This window comes from Onychomys torridus, chromosome X, assembly GCF_903995425.1.
Source record: "Onychomys torridus chromosome X, mOncTor1.1, whole genome shotgun sequence".
NCBI lineage: Eukaryota > Metazoa > Chordata > Mammalia > Rodentia > Cricetidae > Onychomys > Onychomys torridus.
Genome location: NC_050466.1, coordinates 54,978,544 through 54,997,300, shown reverse-complemented (window position 1 = coordinate 54,997,300; position 18,757 = coordinate 54,978,544). Strand labels below are relative to the sequence as shown.

At 38.1% G+C, this 18,757-nt stretch overlaps 1 protein-coding gene across 3 annotated transcripts in view; it reads left to right on the top strand.

Moving 5' to 3' along the window:
• Arhgap6 (Rho GTPase activating protein 6) overlaps positions 1 to 18,757 on the top strand; it is a 254,670-nt gene that overhangs the window by 203,854 nt on the left and 32,059 nt on the right. For all 3 annotated transcript variants that reach the window (XM_036175165.1, XM_036175166.1, XM_036175167.1), the window contains exons 6-8: positions 9,360 to 9,415; positions 12,322 to 12,472; positions 13,463 to 13,611. In XM_036175165.1, the coding sequence (XP_036031058.1) occupies positions 9,360 to 9,415; positions 12,322 to 12,472; positions 13,463 to 13,611 (356 nt within the window). The remainder of the gene's footprint in view (positions 1 to 9,359; positions 9,416 to 12,321; positions 12,473 to 13,462; positions 13,612 to 18,757) is intronic.

Below are 18,757 nucleotides of genomic sequence, written 5' to 3'. Positions count from 1 at the left end.
CTCCTCTTTCTCAACTATTGGACACCTGGAGCTCTACCTGGGGCCTGGCTGAGGATCGCTGCATCCACTTCTATCAGTTATTGGATGAGAGTTCCAGCACGAACTTTAGGATGTTTGGCCATCTGATCACCAGACTAGGTCAGATCAGGCTTTCTATTGACCATTGCCAGCAGTCTACAGAGGATGTATCATTGTAGATTTCAGGGGACCTCTGGAGCACTCTGCCTATTCCTGTTCTCGTGTGGTCATCATTTATCATGGTCTGTTACTCCCTGTTCTCCCTTTCTGTTCTTGATCCAGCTGGGATCTCCTGCTCCCCTAAGCTTTCTTTCCCTCAAACCTTGCCCTTCATTATTCCCACTATCGTCCAGGTTGTTCATGTAGATCTCATCCATTTCTCTGTCATTGGATGATCCCTGGGCCCTTTGCTCTACAAAAGCTTCTCAGTTTCAACAGGTCCCATTGATTGATTGTTTCTCTCAGTGTCTGTGCTACTGGTGTTATATTTAGAAAGTGGTCTCTGGTGCCAATGGATTCAAGAGTACTTCCTACTTTCTCTCCTATCAGGTTTAGAGTAGCTGGATTTATGTTGAGGTCTTTGATCCACTTAGATTTAAGTTTTGTGCAAAGTGACAGATATGGATCTATTTACAGCCTTCTACACACTGACATCCAGTTATGCCAGCACCATTTGTTGAAGATGCTTTCTTTTTTCCATTGTACATTTTTGGCTTCTTTGTCAAAAATTATATGTTCATAGGTGTGCGGGTTAATGTCAGGGTCTTCAGTTCGATTCCATTGATCCACATGTCACTTTTTATGCCAGTACCAAGCTGTTTTTATTACAGTAGCTCTATAGTAGAGCTTGAGGTTGGGGATTGTGATGCCTCCAGAGGTTGTTTTATTGTACAAGATTCTTGTGGCTATCCTGGGATTTTTGTTTTTCCATATCAAGCTGAGTATTATTCTTTCCAGATCTGTGAAGAATTGTGTTGGTAATTTGATGGGAATTGCATTGAATCTGTAGATTGCTTTTGGTAAGATCGCCATTTTTACTATGTTAATCCTGCCTATTCATGAGCATGGGAGGTCTTTCCATTTTCTGACATCTTCTTCAATTTCTTTTTTCAGGGATTTAAGTTCTTGTCATGTAGGTCCTTCACATGCTTAGTTAGAGTAACCCCAAGGTATTTTATATCATTTGTGGCTTATAAAGGGTGATGTATCTCTGATTTCCTTCTCAGCCTGTTTGTCTATTGCATATAGGAGGGCTACTGATTTTTTTGAGTTGATCTTGTATCCTGCTATGTTGCTGAAGGTTTTTATTAGCTGTATCAGTTCCTTGGTTGAATTTTTGGGGTCACTCATGTATACTATCATGTCATCTGCAAATAGGGAAAGCTTGACTTCTTCCTTTCCAATTTGTATCCCCTTAATCTTCTTACGTTGTCTTATAGCTCTGGCTAGAACTTCAAGTACTATATTGAATAAGTAGGGGGAGAGGGGACAGCCTTGCCTTGTTCCTGATTTTAGTGGTATTGCTTTGAGTTTCTCTCCATTTAATTTGATGTTGGCTGTTGGCTTGCTGTGGATTGCCTTTATTATGTTTAGGTATGTTCCCTGTATTCTTGATTGCTCCAAGACCTTTATCATGAAGGGGTGTTGGATTTTGTCAAATGCCTTTTCTGCGTCTAGTGAGATGACCATGTGGTTTTTTTCTTTGAGTTTGTTTATATGGTGTATTACATTGACGGACATTCATATGTTGAACCACTCTTGTATCCCTGGGATGAAGCCTACTTGATCATGGTGGATAATTGTTTTGATGTGTTCTTGGAGTCTGTTTGCCAGAATTTTATTGAGTATTTTTGCATCAATGTTCATGAGGGAGATCAGTGTGTAGTTCTCTTTCTTTGTTGCATCTTTGTTTGGTTTAGGAATCAGGGTAATTGTAGCCTCATAGAAGGAGTTTGGTAATATACCTTCCGCTTCTATTGTGTGGAACAATCTAAAGAGTATTGGTATTAAGTCTTCTTTGAAGATCTGGTAGAATTCTACAGTGAAACCATCTGGTCCTGGGCTTTTTTTGGTTGGGAGACTTTTAATGACTGATTCTATTTCCTTAGGGGTTATTGGACTATTTAAATGGTTTATCTGGTCTTGATTTAACTTAGGTATGTGGTACCTATCCAGAAAATTATCCATTTCTTTTAGATTTTCCAGTTTTGTGGAGTAGAGGTTTTTGAAGTATGACCTGATGATTCTCTGGATTTCCTCATTGTCTGTTGTTATGGCCCCCTTTTCATTTCTAATTTTGTTAATTTGGATGCTCTCTCTCTGTCTTTTGGTTAGTTTGGATGAGGGCTTGTCTATCTTGTTGATCTTCTCAAAGAACCAACTCTTTGTTTCATTAATCCTTTGTATTGTTCTCTTTATTTCTATTTTATTGATTTCAGTTCTCAATTTGATAATTTCCCGGCGTCTGTTCCTCCTGCGAGATTTTGCTTCTTCCTGTTCAAGGGCTTTCAGGTGTGCTGTCAAGTCACTAGTGTGAGATTTCTCCAGCTTCTTTATGTGGGCATTTAGTGCTATGAATTTCCCTCTTAGTACTGCTTTCATAGTGTCCCATAAGTTTGGGTATGTGTTGTATTCATTTTCATTGATCTCTAGGAAGTCTTCAAATTCTTTCTTTATTTCTTCCTTAACCCATTGGTGATTCAGTTGAGCATTATTCAGTTTCCATGAGATTGTAGGATTTCTGTAGTTATTTCTGTTGTTGAAATCTAACTGTAAACCATGGTGGTCTGATAGAACACAGGAGGTTATTCCAATTGTTTTGTATCTGTTGAGATTTGCTTTGTGGCCAAGTATGTGGTTGATTTTAGAGAAGGTTCCATGGGGTGCTGAGAAGAAGTTATATTCTTGCTTTTTTTGGGGGGGGTGGAATGTTCTGTAGATACCAATTAACTCCATTTGAGCCATAACATCAGTTAAGACCATCATGTCTCTGTTAAGTTTCAATTTGGCGGATCTGTCCAGAGGTGAAAGTGGGGTGTTGATGTCTCCCACTATTAATATGTGGGGTTTTATGTGTGATTTAAGCTTTAGTAATGTTTCTTTTACATATGTGGGTGCCCTGGTGTTTTGGGCATAAATGTTCAGAATTGAGACTTCATCTTGGTGGATCTTTCCTGTGATGAGTATGTAATGTCCTTCATCATCTCTTTTGATTGATTTTAGTTTAAAGTCTATTTTGCTGGATATTAAGATGGCTACACCAGCTTGTGTCTTAAGACTATTTGATTGGAAAGTCTTTTCCCAGCCTTTTATTCTTAGGAGGTGTCTGTCTTTGAATTTGAGGTGTGTTTCTTGTATGCAGCAGAACGATGGGTCCTGTTTTCGTACCCATTCTGTTAGTCTGTGTCTTTTTATAGGTGAATTAAGTCCATTGATATTAAGGGATATTAATGACCAGTGATTATTCATTCCTATTATTATTTTTATTTTTTGGTTATAGTGTGTGTGTACTTCTCTTCTTTGGAGATTATTGCTGTGGTGTTATCTATTGCCTGTGTTTTCATGGGTGTATCTGCCTTCCTTAGGTTGGAATTTTCCTTCTAGTGCTTTCTGTAGAGCTGGGTTTGTGGATAAGAATTGCTTACATCTGGTTTTGTCTTGGAAGGACTTGTTCACTCCATCTAAGATGATTGAAAGTTTTGCTGGGTATATTAGTCTAGGCTGGCATCCATGGTCTCTTAGTGTCTGCATTATATCTGTCCAGGTCCTTCTGGCTTTCAAAGTCTCCATTGAGACATCAGGTGTTATTCTGATGGGCTTGCCTTCATAAGTCACTTGTCCTTTTTCCTTTGCTGCCCTTAATATTCTTTCTTTATTCTGTACGTTTAGTTGTTTATTATGTGGCGAGGGGAATTTTTTGAGGGTCCTAGTCTGTTTGGTGTTCTATAGGCTTCTTGTATCTTCATATGCATTTCCTTGTTTAAGTTGGGAAAGTTTTCTTCTATGATCTTGTTAAATATATTTTCTGTGCCTTTGAGTTGGTATTCTTCTCCTTCCTCTATCCCTATTATTCGTAGGTTTGGTCTTTTCATGGTGTCCCAAATTTCTTGGACATTTTGGGTCATGACTTTGTTGGTTTTAGTGTTTTCTTTGACTGATGAATCTACTTCTTCTAACGCATCTTCAACACCAGAGATCCTCTCTTCCATCTCTTGCATTCTGTTGGTTATACTTGCCTCTGAAGTTCCTGTTTGTTTACTCAGATTTTCTATTTCCAGCATTCCTTCTGCTAGTGTCTTCTTCATTTTTTCTATTTCCCTCTTCAGGTCTTGGACTGTCTCCCTTGCTTTTTCATGATTTTCTTTCAGAGACTTATTTTTTTCTTCTGCTTTAATTGTCCTTTCCTCTAGTTTTTTATAACGTTCTTCCCTTTTTTTGTTTGTCTTTTCCTCTACTTTATTTTTGATTTCTTCTATATAAGGCTCTAGCCTCTTCATGATGTTACTTATAAGGTTGTTTTCGTTTTCTTCTTCTTCTTCTCCTCCTCCTCCTCCTCCTCCTCCTCCTCCTCCTTCTTCTTCTTCTTCTTCTTCTTCTTCTTCTTCTTCCATTCAGGTCTAGCTGTTGGAGAAGGGCTAGGTTCTGGTGATGCTGTATTGCTCTTTATTTTGTTGTATGTAATTCTGCCTTGGCGTCTGCCCATCTCTTTGTGTGTTGGTTCTTGGTCTTATCAGTGTACTTGGTGCAGACAGAGCTGACAGATTTAGGGAGCCTCTCTCTGGTCCAGATGAGAGTGCTGGCCGGATAGGAGCTGGAGGGCTGGACTCTGAGTCTCTGGAAGTCCCTGGGGTCTCATTTTGTCCAAATGGGAGCTCCTCTTGTCCGGTACAGGATGGAAGTTCTGGTCCAGATGGGAGTTCCTGGGCAGATGGGAGCTAGGGGCTCTCTGGTCCAGATGGGAGTTCCGGGGCAGGATGGAATGCTGGACACTGGTCTCTAAGTCTCCAGAAGTGGCTGGGGTCTCCAGCAGATGCATGTGGGGGCAAAGCGTTGAGGTTGTAGTGTCCACCCGAGGGTCTCTCTGGTCCAGATGGGAGTTCCAGGGCGGATGGGAGCTGGGGGCTGGTCTCTTGGGCAAATGGGTGTGGGGGCAGGGTGTGGAGACTGCAGGGTGTGCCTGCAGTCTTGGAAAAACTCACTTTAGTCTTTTAAGTATTTATCAGAGATCCTTTTTCTACCCTCTCCAAAATTATTCTTGAAAATTTTTATTGGCTTCATCAATATTCATGTACCCAACCCTTCCTCTCTTATATATCATTTTAAATGTCTTCTCTATTCTTAAGTCAAAATTCCTTAAGCATTTCAAATTTCCAGAAGCTACAAAAGTCAGACAAAAGGCTCGCAGAGAGTCAAAGGATGCTTCTGGGATTGAGGCTGTGTTTAGAGTGGGATCTATTGCTTATTATACCTGTCCTCATTTCTCTAGGCCTGAGATTCAGGCGCTTCTGGGTCTGGTGTCCATTGCAGTTTTTGATAAAAGGGGAGAGAGATGATCACATCAGTTTCAGGGACAAGACTCAGCCAAGTTCTTTTTGAGATCAGTGTCTTTTCAGTGTATCCTTTTTTTTTTTTTTTTAAATGAGTGCCTTAACTCCTGGTTATTATGGGCTGGAGAGATGGCTCAGAGGTTAAGAGCACTGACTGCTCTTCCAGAGGTCCTGAGTTCAATTCCCAGCAACCACATGGTGGCTCACAACCATCTGTAATGCGATCTGGCGCCCTTTTCTGTATGCATAATAAATAAATCTTGAAAAAAAAAAGTCCTGCTTATTAAATGACTAAACTGTACTTTGTCTCTGAGGAAAATCACTGTGAAGTTATGTCAGAAAAAGGCATTGTTGATCCAAAGACTGTCATTTGTTCTACCTTAAAAAAATAAATCCAACTCAAAAACCAAAATGTGTTAGAGTCGATTGAAACATATCAGAATTAATACCCAGTGCAAAACTGCAATGAATGAAGAATTTATCTAATAGAAATGGGCGTTTCTGAACAGCTTAAAGAAATCCATCCTAATGAATAGTTCTACTCTTGTAAAAATCCCCCTCTGATATTTTTATTTTGTTGAAATTTTGAGTATTCAGAAGCCATCTAAGAATAAAAAAATATAAACTTGGGAAAATACAATATTTCTAAGATGTCATGTTGTTTTGTTTTTTACATTGCATCAAACCAATTTGTAGCTTGTCTTTCTCTAAATAATAGAACATATCAAACATTATTCTAAGTATTCTATATTCTCTGATTAATAGAATCAGTACATACATTTTTGAAGCAGGTGCTTAATATCACTTTACAGAGGAAGAAATACAATTCTGTATTCTACTCTAAACTGAATCTCAGATTTTAGGCTTACAAAAGAAGTAGAAAACATAAATTAGGTTGGGATTTGGTCTCATTTAGGAAGCAAATTAACAACCATAATAAGGAGATTACCCCCAAACAAAGCATCCTTACCCCCAAACAAAGCATCCTTACCCCTAAACAGAGTGTCCATGCATACAGATGCAAATCAGCAATAACCAGCCTCCCACTACAATTCTCTCAAATCCTCTGGAACTTCAGGATAACATTTTTAAAAAACAGAATTGATAAATGGGATGTTTATTCTATTGTATTTTCTAACAAAATATAAAACCCTTTGGAAACCCAACTAAAAAGTGTTAACATTTTGGGCAGGAGAGATAGATCAGTAGCTAAGAGCATTTGCTGCTACAAAAAAAGACATGACATAAGTTTCTAGACCCCACAAAGTAGCTCATAACTACCCTTAGCTCCAGGTTCAGAAGATCTAACTCCCTCTTCTGGGCATCATTGGCATCAGCGATGTGGTGCAGTATATACAAGCAGGCAAAATGTACACATAAAATAAAGGTATCAGTACTTAATATCAAAATGTAAAAAAATTATTTTGAGATAAATCAAGAATCATTGATACCATATAATAATGAAATAGTTAATACTGATGCAAAAGATACATGTTGATTGCCTATAGTATAAAGGCCCTGTGAAGAGAACTGCAAGCCTTTGCTTTGTTGTTTCTGGATAGAAAGAAGTAATGTTATAAAGTTTTCAATTCTTTCCAATTAATGATGTATTGCACTAGTCAGAATTCTTTCAGTCACAGGAGAAAGAAACTTAGATGAAAGCAGATTAAGGAGAATATCCCCCTACCTGTTCCAGTGCCCTATAATCCTTATTTATATGCTGGGAGTCTGAATTCAAAAAATACTATGAGGATTCTCTGTTTACCGGCTTTACTCTTGATAACTATATTCAAGTGGTTTCAGATGGCCACTGGCTCCTCCAGTCTAGCACCATTCTTGTACTTGACAATGAAAAAATGTAAAAGATGTAGATAATGCTCCTCATTAGTGATGATGAAGGAGTCTCCAGAAAATGGAAACCATGTATGGTATCACATGCTTTTAACCCCAGCATTCAGGAGGCAAAGACAGGTAGATCTTTGTGAATGAGAAATCAGCCTGGTTCACATAGTGAGACTGTCTCCAAAGGAAAGAAAGGAAATGGATAAACATCTGTGTCTTCTGAAGGAACAATATGTATTTTATAATGTTCTTACCACTGATAATTACACCTGGCCATAAAAACCTCATGCTTTAACTCTCATGTTATTGTGAAATTAAAGGGAGAGGGAAATCATATAAATGACATTACAGAATACCCAGATCTAGTCAGTGGGGATATGTACAGTGGGAACTTAATGCTATTTCTTTACCAAATCAAGTGTGTAGGAAGACAGAAAAAAAAAACAGAGGAAGATGAAAATGCAGATTAAGACATTAAAAGCCACATTGACTCATTTACAAACCTTATGTGAATATTGACAGAAAAGTCAATGTCATTTAATAACTATTGTTAAAATTTCCAATATGTGGTAGTAAGAGTGTTTGCTATATTTAAAGACTAATTTTTTTAAAGACTTATTTTATGTTTGTGTGTGGATCTAAGGTTATTGTTGTACACCACATGCATGCAGCTATCTTCAGAGGCCAAAGAGGGTGTTGAATTTCCCAGAAGTGGAGTTGCAAAGGTTTGCAAGCTGCTATGTGCTAGGTGCTAGAAAACAAACCTGGGTTCTGTGGAAGAACAGCAAGTGCTCTTAACTACCAAGATATTTCTTCAGCTTCAATTTCCCCACAAGAAATAAAATATTATAACTTATTTCATTATTCTAAATAATTTTTTAAAAATGGAATTTATAGGAACTTCGGCTCGTTATCAAATTTGAAATAGATTTTTTTATATTCATAAGGAAAACATACTTTTTAAAGAAAAATCTATAAAATGTAGAACAGTTAAACAATTAAGAAACAAACACAGCTGGACAGTGATGGTGCACACCTTTAATTGCAGCACTTGGGAGGCAGAAACAGGTGGATCTCTGTGAGTTCAAAGCCAGCCTGATCTACAGATCAAGTTCCAGGACAGGCAGGGCTACACAGTGAAACCCCATCTCAAAAAAAAAAAAAAAAAGATGCAATCACTTTAAATTTCAGTTTATTTCTAATGAGCCTTTAAAACTCCCTGAAAAAATATATACATCTATCACTTAGTTGAAATCATACTACATATATATATATACATATATATGTATAAATAAATCTATATCTATACCTATATATAAGTACATATGATATTTATATCTGTAGATATATAGATAGATAGATAGATAGATAGATAGATAGATAGATAGAAGTGTAAATGTATATATAGATATATACATGAAGAGAATGCCACTGCTCTCACTTGATGGTAGGATACAGTTTTTATGTTTATAAAAATTTCTTATAGATGTCATTTAAAAAGGATGTACAATAGTCTGTCATATGAGTGGACCCAAGTTAGCTCCAAATGCACAGCTTGTTTTTCTTTTATAAATGGTCCTACTCTGACCTCGTCTGTGTAGCTGTCTCTGTTCACATTTTTGATCATCTTAGAATCATGCCATAGATATAGAATTATAGGGCCAATGCCTATAAAAAAGATCTCTCTGACTTATAACATCAATAGTGACTCACATGGGAAAAAATTCTCATCCCCAAACATTTAAGGTAAAATAATTCCAATGTTTAAAGGGTCAACTATGTATCTGGCGAAGGTGAATAGTATGGCATATGGAAGTGCCATTGAACACTGTGAAGTCACTGCTGTTCAGCATGTCACAGCTCTGTACAAGCCTTCTGCACTGTTTCATTCAGTGTCTCAATCATTAAAAAAAAAAAAAAAAAAAACCTGTTGTTTTGTTTGCTTATTTACAGGCCTCCAGACAGTGGGGATATTTCGAGTTGGAAGCTCAAAAAAGAGAGTAAGACAAGTAAGTGAAAACTGAAGGTTATATTGTCCATTTACCTTGACATTTTCATTGAATTACTAGGTGGAAAGTTCAAGTTTATGTAAATTCCCTCTGACTATCTTTCCCCAACCTTCCATCCGATTATGGTATAGTTAAATCCCAGGAGATGAAACAACTCAGAAGCTTAGAAGAGTGGAGTTGGGGTGAAAACACTGAAGGAATATTTCTGGACATGCCCAAATAGAACTTAATTTTGTAGTAGCCGGTTTTAACCAAATGTACTAGGAAAATGCCATACGTACTCTCATCTAATCTGATGAAAAATAGATGCTTTATAAGCTTCTATAGAACCATTGGTCCATGATTCATTTCTCATGATAAACTGTGATCCTTGTTTTTTGTTTGTTTGTTTGTTTTTGTTTTTTTCCCAGCATTACACTTCATTCTTCTGACAGAAATTTGATATTAGATTGTCAAGGCTAGTTTCCTTTGATCAGATAGGTTTTGGGGGTTGTGGTAGCTTCCTAAAAGGCAAACCATCCTTTAACAAACAGAACCCATTGTTAGCAAAAGATGGCTACAATGTTATTGTTCTCCTATTGGTTGAAACTGAAGAAAATAAAGAACTCTACAATTTAAAAGTTAATCCAAGTAGAAATTTTAGTTGAATTTATTTGTTTGTATGTTGAAGTAAATACCCTATCATGTATCTCTTTTGGTTCTTGTTTATTTGTATTCTTAATAATTACACAAGATGAGTGAATAACACCATATCACCATGACAGTTGTAAAATATAAAACTGTCTTCTAGGCCTCATACCGATATAAAATGAAGGAATACCTTTATTAATAATGTCTTATTGAATCATCCTTTCAGCAGCAGTCCCCTTCACCCCTTTCTTCTCAGGATTATAGAAATTTAGAAATTCAATTCAATATCATGTGATTTAACAAGCTCCTTTCATGACCCACCTCTCTCTGTCTTTGTCTCTGTCTCTCTCTGCCTCTCTCTGTCTCCCTGTCTCCCTGTCTCTCTCTCTCTCTCTCTCTCTCTCTCTCTCTCTCTCTCTCTCTCTCTCTCTCTCTCTCTCTGTGTGTGTGTGTGTGTGTGTGTGTGTATGTGTGTCCATGCTGTATGTGTGTGTTCAGGAAAAAATCATGCTGTATCTGAACTAGCTTGATTGCAGTAATGCTATGGGAGCACTCCTCGTTCTGGCTGTCTTGTAAATGCTAATGGAAAATTGTCTGGAATCAGTGAGCAATTGAGGGCAGTGATTGGTATTTACATCAAGTGGACAGATGATGAGTGCCAGCAATTATTCCTTAACATTTTTGGATCCATAAAAAAGGGAAGTTTTTTTTGAATAGGGATTTACTTAAGGATTACTCACTCAATAAGATGTAATTAGTGGTAATTTAGAACTAAATTCAAGCATGAAATGAATGGATGGATAATTAACTCACTATTTTATGTTTTAATATAACTTTTAGATACCTGCACTTTTTCTTCAGAAAATAAGAGCTAGGGCTGGGGAGATGGCTCTTGGTATGTAAGCATGAGTTCTGGTTCCCAGCACCCACATAAAAAGCCTAGCATGACCACATACCTATAAAGTGAGCACTAGGGGTGAGGGAAGGCAAGTAGAGACAAAGGAATCCCTGAAGCTTTATGACCTCCAGCCTACTCAAGAAATGGAAAACTCCAGGTTCAGTTCAGTAAATGATCTTATCTCATGGGCATAAGAAGTCCAGTGATAAAGAAAAACACTCAACACCATTCCCTGGCCTCCACATTTGTATACCTGCACACACATGTTCACATACATCCTGTACCCACAAAGAGAGGAGGGGAAATATGAATATTTATGAAGTAAGAACTTGTCATTTGTGGTGTTACCTACTTATCTACGTTATATCTCTGCTTCTAAGGAATGAAGTTGGCTTACGGACTTTGCCTCTCTATTTGCTAGTGTACTTGCATATTTTGAGAATCAATAATAGGGGCTGAGACCCAGCATAATGTGATGAGTCTTTGTTGAATGAATGGATGAATAAATGAATGAATGAACTAAAGAAGTCTTACAGAAGTTTCTTATACTATCTATCCATGGACTTGCATAATAATTTATACAACAGAGAACAATGTGGAAGGGACATCAAACTGTCAGAGACAAAACCAGGGCATATTATCTCTGCCATCTTATTATCATTTTTTCCTTCTGCTATCCTTGTTAGTAGGGTTTGTATAATTATTAAGTCTGAGAAGCTTTCTGGTCATTGCTCATAAGGCTACTCTGACAAATTTAAGATAACTTTCATTTCAATGTATCATCTTTTAAGCCTTCATTATACTATATCTCATCCACATTCTTAGTTTTGTGATTTATCAAATGTTTTTGATTTGTTTTTGTTGGTGTTCTAGTCAACTATCAAAATTCCAATGTGATGTGTTTGGTGACATGCACAAGTGTTGTATAATAGTTCTCGCACAATTAACCCTTGACCTAAATTCTCTTCTAACTCTTAGCCCTTACTCCCAACTTCTTGATTCTTGTTATCTAATCCCTCTGTGTATACCATTAACAACAAATCCACAACTAGTTTTGTAATAACGCATTCAAATATATATATATATATATATATATATATATATATATATATATATAATACATTTATATAAATACATATTTGCATTTATAACTAGTATGTGTAGTCTGTAGCTCAAAGTGACATCTTGTTTTCTTTTTTTTCCATTCTTGTGATCTGTGCAGACTTAATACCTGATTTTGTCCATCAAAACACTTTTTGGGGGGTGAGCACTAAACACTGAGGATAGATGGTTCTAAGGTGTCACTGACTATATGAAGCTTCTTGTCAAATTAACCCTGAGTCTTATGTAACTGATACTTGAACTGTTGATTTTCCAGTTGCGTGATGAATTTGACCGTGGGATTGATGTCTGTCTGGAAGAGGAACACAGTGTTCATGATGTGGCAGCCTTGTTGAAGGAGTTCCTCAGGGACATGCCTGACCCACTTCTCACCAGGGAGCTATACACAGCATTCATCAACACTCTCTGTATGTAACAAAGCCAGATTTGCAGGAACATATCCTTGAAACAGCAGGATGTCCAGCTCACTCATGAAAATTTTGTACATGTGTTTTCCAGTAACTGCTTTTGCCTTTATTGGTCTCTAATGAATGGGCTATTTGGGGGATTTTCTGAGATATACCCTGGGGGAAACTAGCAAGAAGAAAGCTGGGCTAAAATGAACAGAAAAAGCCAAGAAGAATTTCAGATGTTTCCAAATGACCCCAGGAAAGTAGAAAGTGCTATAAGTTGATTCTTTGAAGTGCTGGCAAGAGCTTGCATTGAGTCTGTGCCTAAAAATGAATCCTGGCTTTTGGTATGAGGAAGAAGGAAGCCAAAGAACCCAGAGTAAGAAAGAGGGCAAACAACATTCTCAGTGGAAGCAAAATGGCATAGCCCAGTGCCAGTGCTTTTAAAGGAGCTGTGTCTAGCACACAGACCCCAGAGAAGGAGAAAGGTTGGAGAAGAGGAGAAGGGAAATGTCAGAGATATGCCAGCCTGCTCACATTTCTTCCTGCAAAGCAGCAATTCCAGTGAGAAGACAGTGTCTTTGTCACATATCTTGGATATTGCCAACAAAAGTCTATACCTGGTATATTGTTCAAGAGAAAAGGCCCTTAAACACATTTATAAAACTTTCAGAACATTCATCAATGCCGAGCTACTGTCAATGGATCAGTGTGTACTAAAACCCATTATTAAGTCAGTCTGAGTAATGAGTAAGAGAAAGGAGGCTGATGGAAATAAGGAAAATGGAGTTATCTTTCTCATGATTTCTCTGGCTGTCCAACTGTTCTCTATATGTTTCATAGTTTTTTGTAGCTAAGCTGCTAACGTAGTGGGAAAATGGGTTAAGTTACAAAGTAGGGCTGGCCTGGGTAACTTTGTTCTTAAGGTAGTGTAGATGAAACCTAACCTCAGTGTCCAGTGTTAGCCCCTCTGGTCTTACTCATAATGTCTCTCTCTGCCTTGTGTAGTGTTGGAACCAGAAGAACAACTGGGCACCTTGCAACTCCTCATCTACCTTCTACCTCCCTGCAACTGCGACACCCTCCACCGCCTCCTACAGTTCCTCTCCATTGTGGCCAGGCATGCCGATGATAATGTCAGCAAAGATGGACAAGAGGTATGCTACCTTTAGAGTGACTTCTTTTCTATTGTTCATCTGTTGTTCTAGCTGTTAAAGCACAAACCTTCAATATGGCCATACGTTTCAACTAGAAAACAAGACAGCTCACCATCCGCATTAGTTACTTATCTCATTACATCAACAAAATACCTGACAATAGCCACTGAAGGAAGGAGGGGTTTGTTTGTCCTGATAAGGAAGTCATACTGACAGGAACAAGCAGCAAGGGGTCACACTGTGTCTATAGTGAGAGAGAGGGGAGAGATGTCTGCTGACAGCTTACTTTCTCCTTTTTATTCAATAGGGACCCCAGCCTAGGGAATGACATCACCCACATTTAGAGTGGGTCTTCTTACCTCCATCTAATGTAGATTACACATCACTGACATGCTGAAAGATTTGTTTTCATGGCCATTATAAATGCAATCACAAGTCCGCTGACTTAGATGTTTATGTTTTTTGTGTTGCCCTCCCAGGGCCTTCTTTGGGGGCTGTTTCATTAAAACTGTTGACCTCCTTGACATTTCAATGATGCCTCAAAATGAGGCTCCTATTTTCCACAAAGATGTTTACTCAAGCCTAAACTTTCATTTGTGAGAGGAAAATAAACAATTGGCTATAGAAGGGTTTGAAAATGTGTAAAAATGAAATGTGGGAGTGCAAGAAGGAAACCATTCTTGTAACTGGCTAAATCTGTTTTGCTGACTTGGAATCAAAATGTGACACACACACCCCTTATCTCATCTGCATTTGTGTAGAGAAGTCCTTTCATTCATTAAATTACTTCTCCAAAACAGGCATTTGCTGAATGAGACAGAGCTTCTATTCTGCTTTTAAGTCAAGTATGGACTGTACTGGAGGTTCTGGTTTTTATTATTATATAGCAGTGCCACTTAAGGTCAATTGTTAAAGGCACTTTTGCAAAAGTTTCATAGACCATTTAAAAAATTCTAGTTGAAACTGATCCCAGTTCAGGGCTAGTATGATCCCTTCTCTCATATGAGATTTGAGGCTATGGTTCTCTTTGTTCACACTCACATGTTCAAGCGTTTTACAGTTTCATCATTGGTCAAAATCTTCACCCTCGTAGAGGACCCCATTTCCTTCTTTGATTTCACATAGTCATACTTCTCTCTGATGTTAGTTTTCCCAAGAGGCCTCAGAGCCATTAATAGGTTAGCATGTACCATAAATCAACAAAAAGGAGCCAGAGGTGTTCCAATCTTACTTAACCACAGTTCCAATCATACTTAACTACAAATGCTGTTATTTAAATTATTAAGCAGAGCTTAGCTGTATGATGGACTTCTATGTTTGTCAAATGTAGTTCCCACAGGGCATGGACATATGTAATTTTTTTTTTTTTGCCATAGTTGAGAAAAGCAATTCTGCATTTCTCCTCCTCCTTCCCACTAGGAGTGTGAGAACGGAACTTGAACTTTCCCAAGGTAGCCATTTTTCTCAGTAACAGTTATAATTAGTGAAACCCCCACTGGCTTCAGGTTTCATCATATGGTCCTGACACCTTATTTCAACATACACAGCTCTTCCATGGGTAGACTATAATTCTCATAATTGTTGCATAGTTACATTATCTGTCTGGGTGTCAGCCTTTATGGACTATAGAGATAATGGAAGCTGTAGAGTCTAGTGACTGAGTGGAAACATAGCCCTGATTGGAAGGTATGCCAATTGCCTCTCTGGTGTTCCTTAAGTACTATGTAAGAAGGAGAAAGCTGAGTCTTGGGTGATTAAAAAGGCACTGAGGAAAGCAAAAAGTCCAGTCCAACTTGCTACCATATTGCCTTTAGAGAATAATTTTCAGACACCCAGTTTTTAGTTCAAAGCTCAACAAGACTCCATTACTCATGCCCCACATAAGACACTATTCCTAGATGAAAATATAGATTCATCTTAGCCTGCTAGGATCCTAGCTACCATCTATGACTCCTTCTATCATGTGTTGATTTTCTACCATAATACCTAATCCTTTGAATAGATAAGAAAAATGTCATTCTGCCCACTTTTCATGGGTATAAACTGAGGGAGAGTGGTTAGGTAACTTAGCACATGTCCTCCAGGGAGTTTCCACTTATGACAATATAACTGGCACGTTTATACAGATTACCACTCTGGAGAAGTACCATATACCCTTTAGATTTGCAAAGTCATTAGGACAGTATCATGTAAATAACAGTAAAAAGCTGTTGCAGAAGGGTCTCTTTCATCAATTCATACATGTCACCATACTGGCTGGTGATCAGATGGATTCTGCAAGTAGTGAATGTCCAGCTGTCCTTCAGCCTTCAGCCAGTCTAAGTTACTTAGTTAAAACAGCAGGGAAAATGGAAGGACAGCATTACTTCCTTGGACGGGTTAGAAGTGACTATAAGCAAGCAGCATGTTGGATTAAGGCTACAGAGCAGAGTAGTACTGAGGGGATGGCAGGAAATTGGGGCATGTTCATAGATTACTGAATGCTTCTGCATGTAGATTCTTTATTCTTCTAGGATATGAACTTTGGGAGCACTGGGAAACAGATGATATAATCTATGCTGTAGATTAATTACACAGAGAGAGAGACAGAGAAAGAGAGACAGAGAGAATACATGTTAGGAAGCTTTTGTATCAATGGCAGTAGAGAAAACTGGAGTCTAGAGGTAGAGGAGATGAAGACAGAAGGCAAACAGACATTCAGAGAAGGGATAGACATGAGCTAGAAGACCTTAAAATAGCTCCATGGAGAATATTAAATACCAACCTTGTAGGGGCTTGAGTAGATGGACCACATAAGTATAGAATAGGAATAGGAGTTAGCTGAACCCTTCTAATAAAAGTTAAGGGTAGAGGTAGAGAAACAAAGAGGAGGTTATTTACTTAGAATTGTTTAGTTGCATGAACAAGTAGGAAACACAGAATAGGCAGAAGAATAGAACAAGGCAAAATAATACATAGTAAATTATGGACAAATAACAGAGCATTTCTCCAATTCTTCTCAAACCTATTTGTTAGTTTGTAAGGCATTTGTTAGGTCATCACTTCATTACGGATTGCAGCATGGAAGAAAGCTGACTCAGATTAGTTTTTAAAAAAGCCTGGAGGCTCACAAAGCCTTGCCAGAGCCTTGTCTCTTTGAAAGAGGAAGAGAAGGGAAAGCAGAGTCAGGGCTGGGAAAGGCCTACACTTCCTCATCTGCAAAGTGAAAACATCATGTCCTTTCTAATATGTGCTTAAAACTCAGTGCACTCTTCATTGGTAAGTTCATGAAGATATATCAGAAAAGTATATGTATATATTGAGGTCAACCCATTGGTGGTGTTTTGGGGGAAATTATGGTATTTTATTGAATTTTTTGTCTTATGTTAATTTTGTTTTGTTCTATGTTAGCTTGCTATTTGCTCTGCCACTTAGAGAAAAAAAGAAATTTCCAGGTTTAAGAAACACTCCATTTCCTGTTTTTTAACAAGAAAAAAAGATTATGGTAGGAATACAACCCAAACCTCCTAAGGGTGGTTTGTCAGAGTTTAAGACTCTGCTGACATTGCACAGAAAATATAGTGTGACTAGACATTTGTTTCATGAGAGAGGCCAGAGCTGCCATCAACTCTCAAAGGAACTATATAGGAAGCACCAAAGACCCAATGTGGAGCCATGCTTTCTGATCTTTGAGGAGGTACTTGCTTCTAAGTTATGGTAAGCTAGATATGGTAAAGATTCTGCCTCTATTGGTGAAATTATTAAGGTCACTCCATGTAGTTAAAAGGGAGGTTTATTTTGTGGGGAAACTTACAAGTGAAGGGATAGGGTCTGGGAAAGGTGTGGCGCAGTCTGGCGGTGTTTTCTGGAGAAGTCTGCTCTGTCTACCTCCAGCGTCCAGGGTCCAGGAACCAAGCAAGCCTGCCCATCCGGATCTCTAGTCTTCAGGGTTCTCTATCAGCCCAGCCTTGTAGGCATGGCAGTTACCAAAGCCTCAATGGGGGTTGGAACTTCCAGATCAAAGCTGGAATGGCTGCCCACTACATGCCTCCCTTCCCTCAGCCTCCTCAAGCTTTACTTTAAAAATCATTTTCCCATCTCCCCATGTTCTTATAGGGTCTGTCAACCAAGGGTATACCCAGATAATGAAATATACAAAAGGCTGGCACCAGCACAGCTGTATGGCTTCACTTCCTACTCACTGTTCTACCTCCTCCTGGCTCTGGGCCTTCTTGCCCCACTATCTATAAAATAATGACCATGGGAGCAGCTGCTTTTCACATAAGCTGTTCTAGAGAAATAACTGAAAAAGTCTTTGGAAAGCCCCTAGTTGATATCTGGAAACTCTGGACTTTTAATACATGCTATTTATACAGTGTTTAGAAATTATCTGGGATGCTTACTTAGTGAAGATAGAAGATTTCCTGGAATTGGCTGGCTAACTAAATCATGCAGTAATGGCCTGGTTTTGAGTGCTTCCATTACCTAGACAGACTGTATATACTTTAACTAACTAACTAACTAAAGTCCATATGTGCATATATTAAAACATGGGGAGCAAAGGTAGGAGATGTCCAGGAACAAGATTTCTTCAAAATTTAATAAATAGCAAAACAAAACATAAAGTGGCAACAAAGTGCAGCAGATTGGGCTGCAGCTGGAATCCATGTGTAATCTTACAGATGGATAGTATTGCATTCCCAGAATAGCAACCAGAGAAGGAGAGAGCGGAAACAGAGCTCTAGATTGTCCTTGTACTAAACATTCTTTTAAGTGAAAACAAAATCTTTGGTTTCTTCATGCTTTAAAAAAAAGAGAGAGAGAAAACTCCAATTTTACTTTAAAAGGGGCTGAGGAAGCTTTCCAGATGCCTCCAAGTTCTGAAAGGAAGAATTGGTAAATGACACATACTTTATTTTCTCCTTAACCAGGAATTTCCAGGAAGAGAATTGAAAAATAGAATGAAAACTTATAGAGCTTCATGTCAATAAAATAAAAAAAAAAAAGACCGAGTAACTAAAGGTCCCACAGAAAATGTACTATCTTTTTATATTTGGAAATTTTACCATGCAGAATAATACTTTCCTTTGTTTATCTGAAAATAGTTTCATCCTTTAACAACAACAACAACAACTAAAAACAAAGAAGCAACCCGAGTTTCCATAGT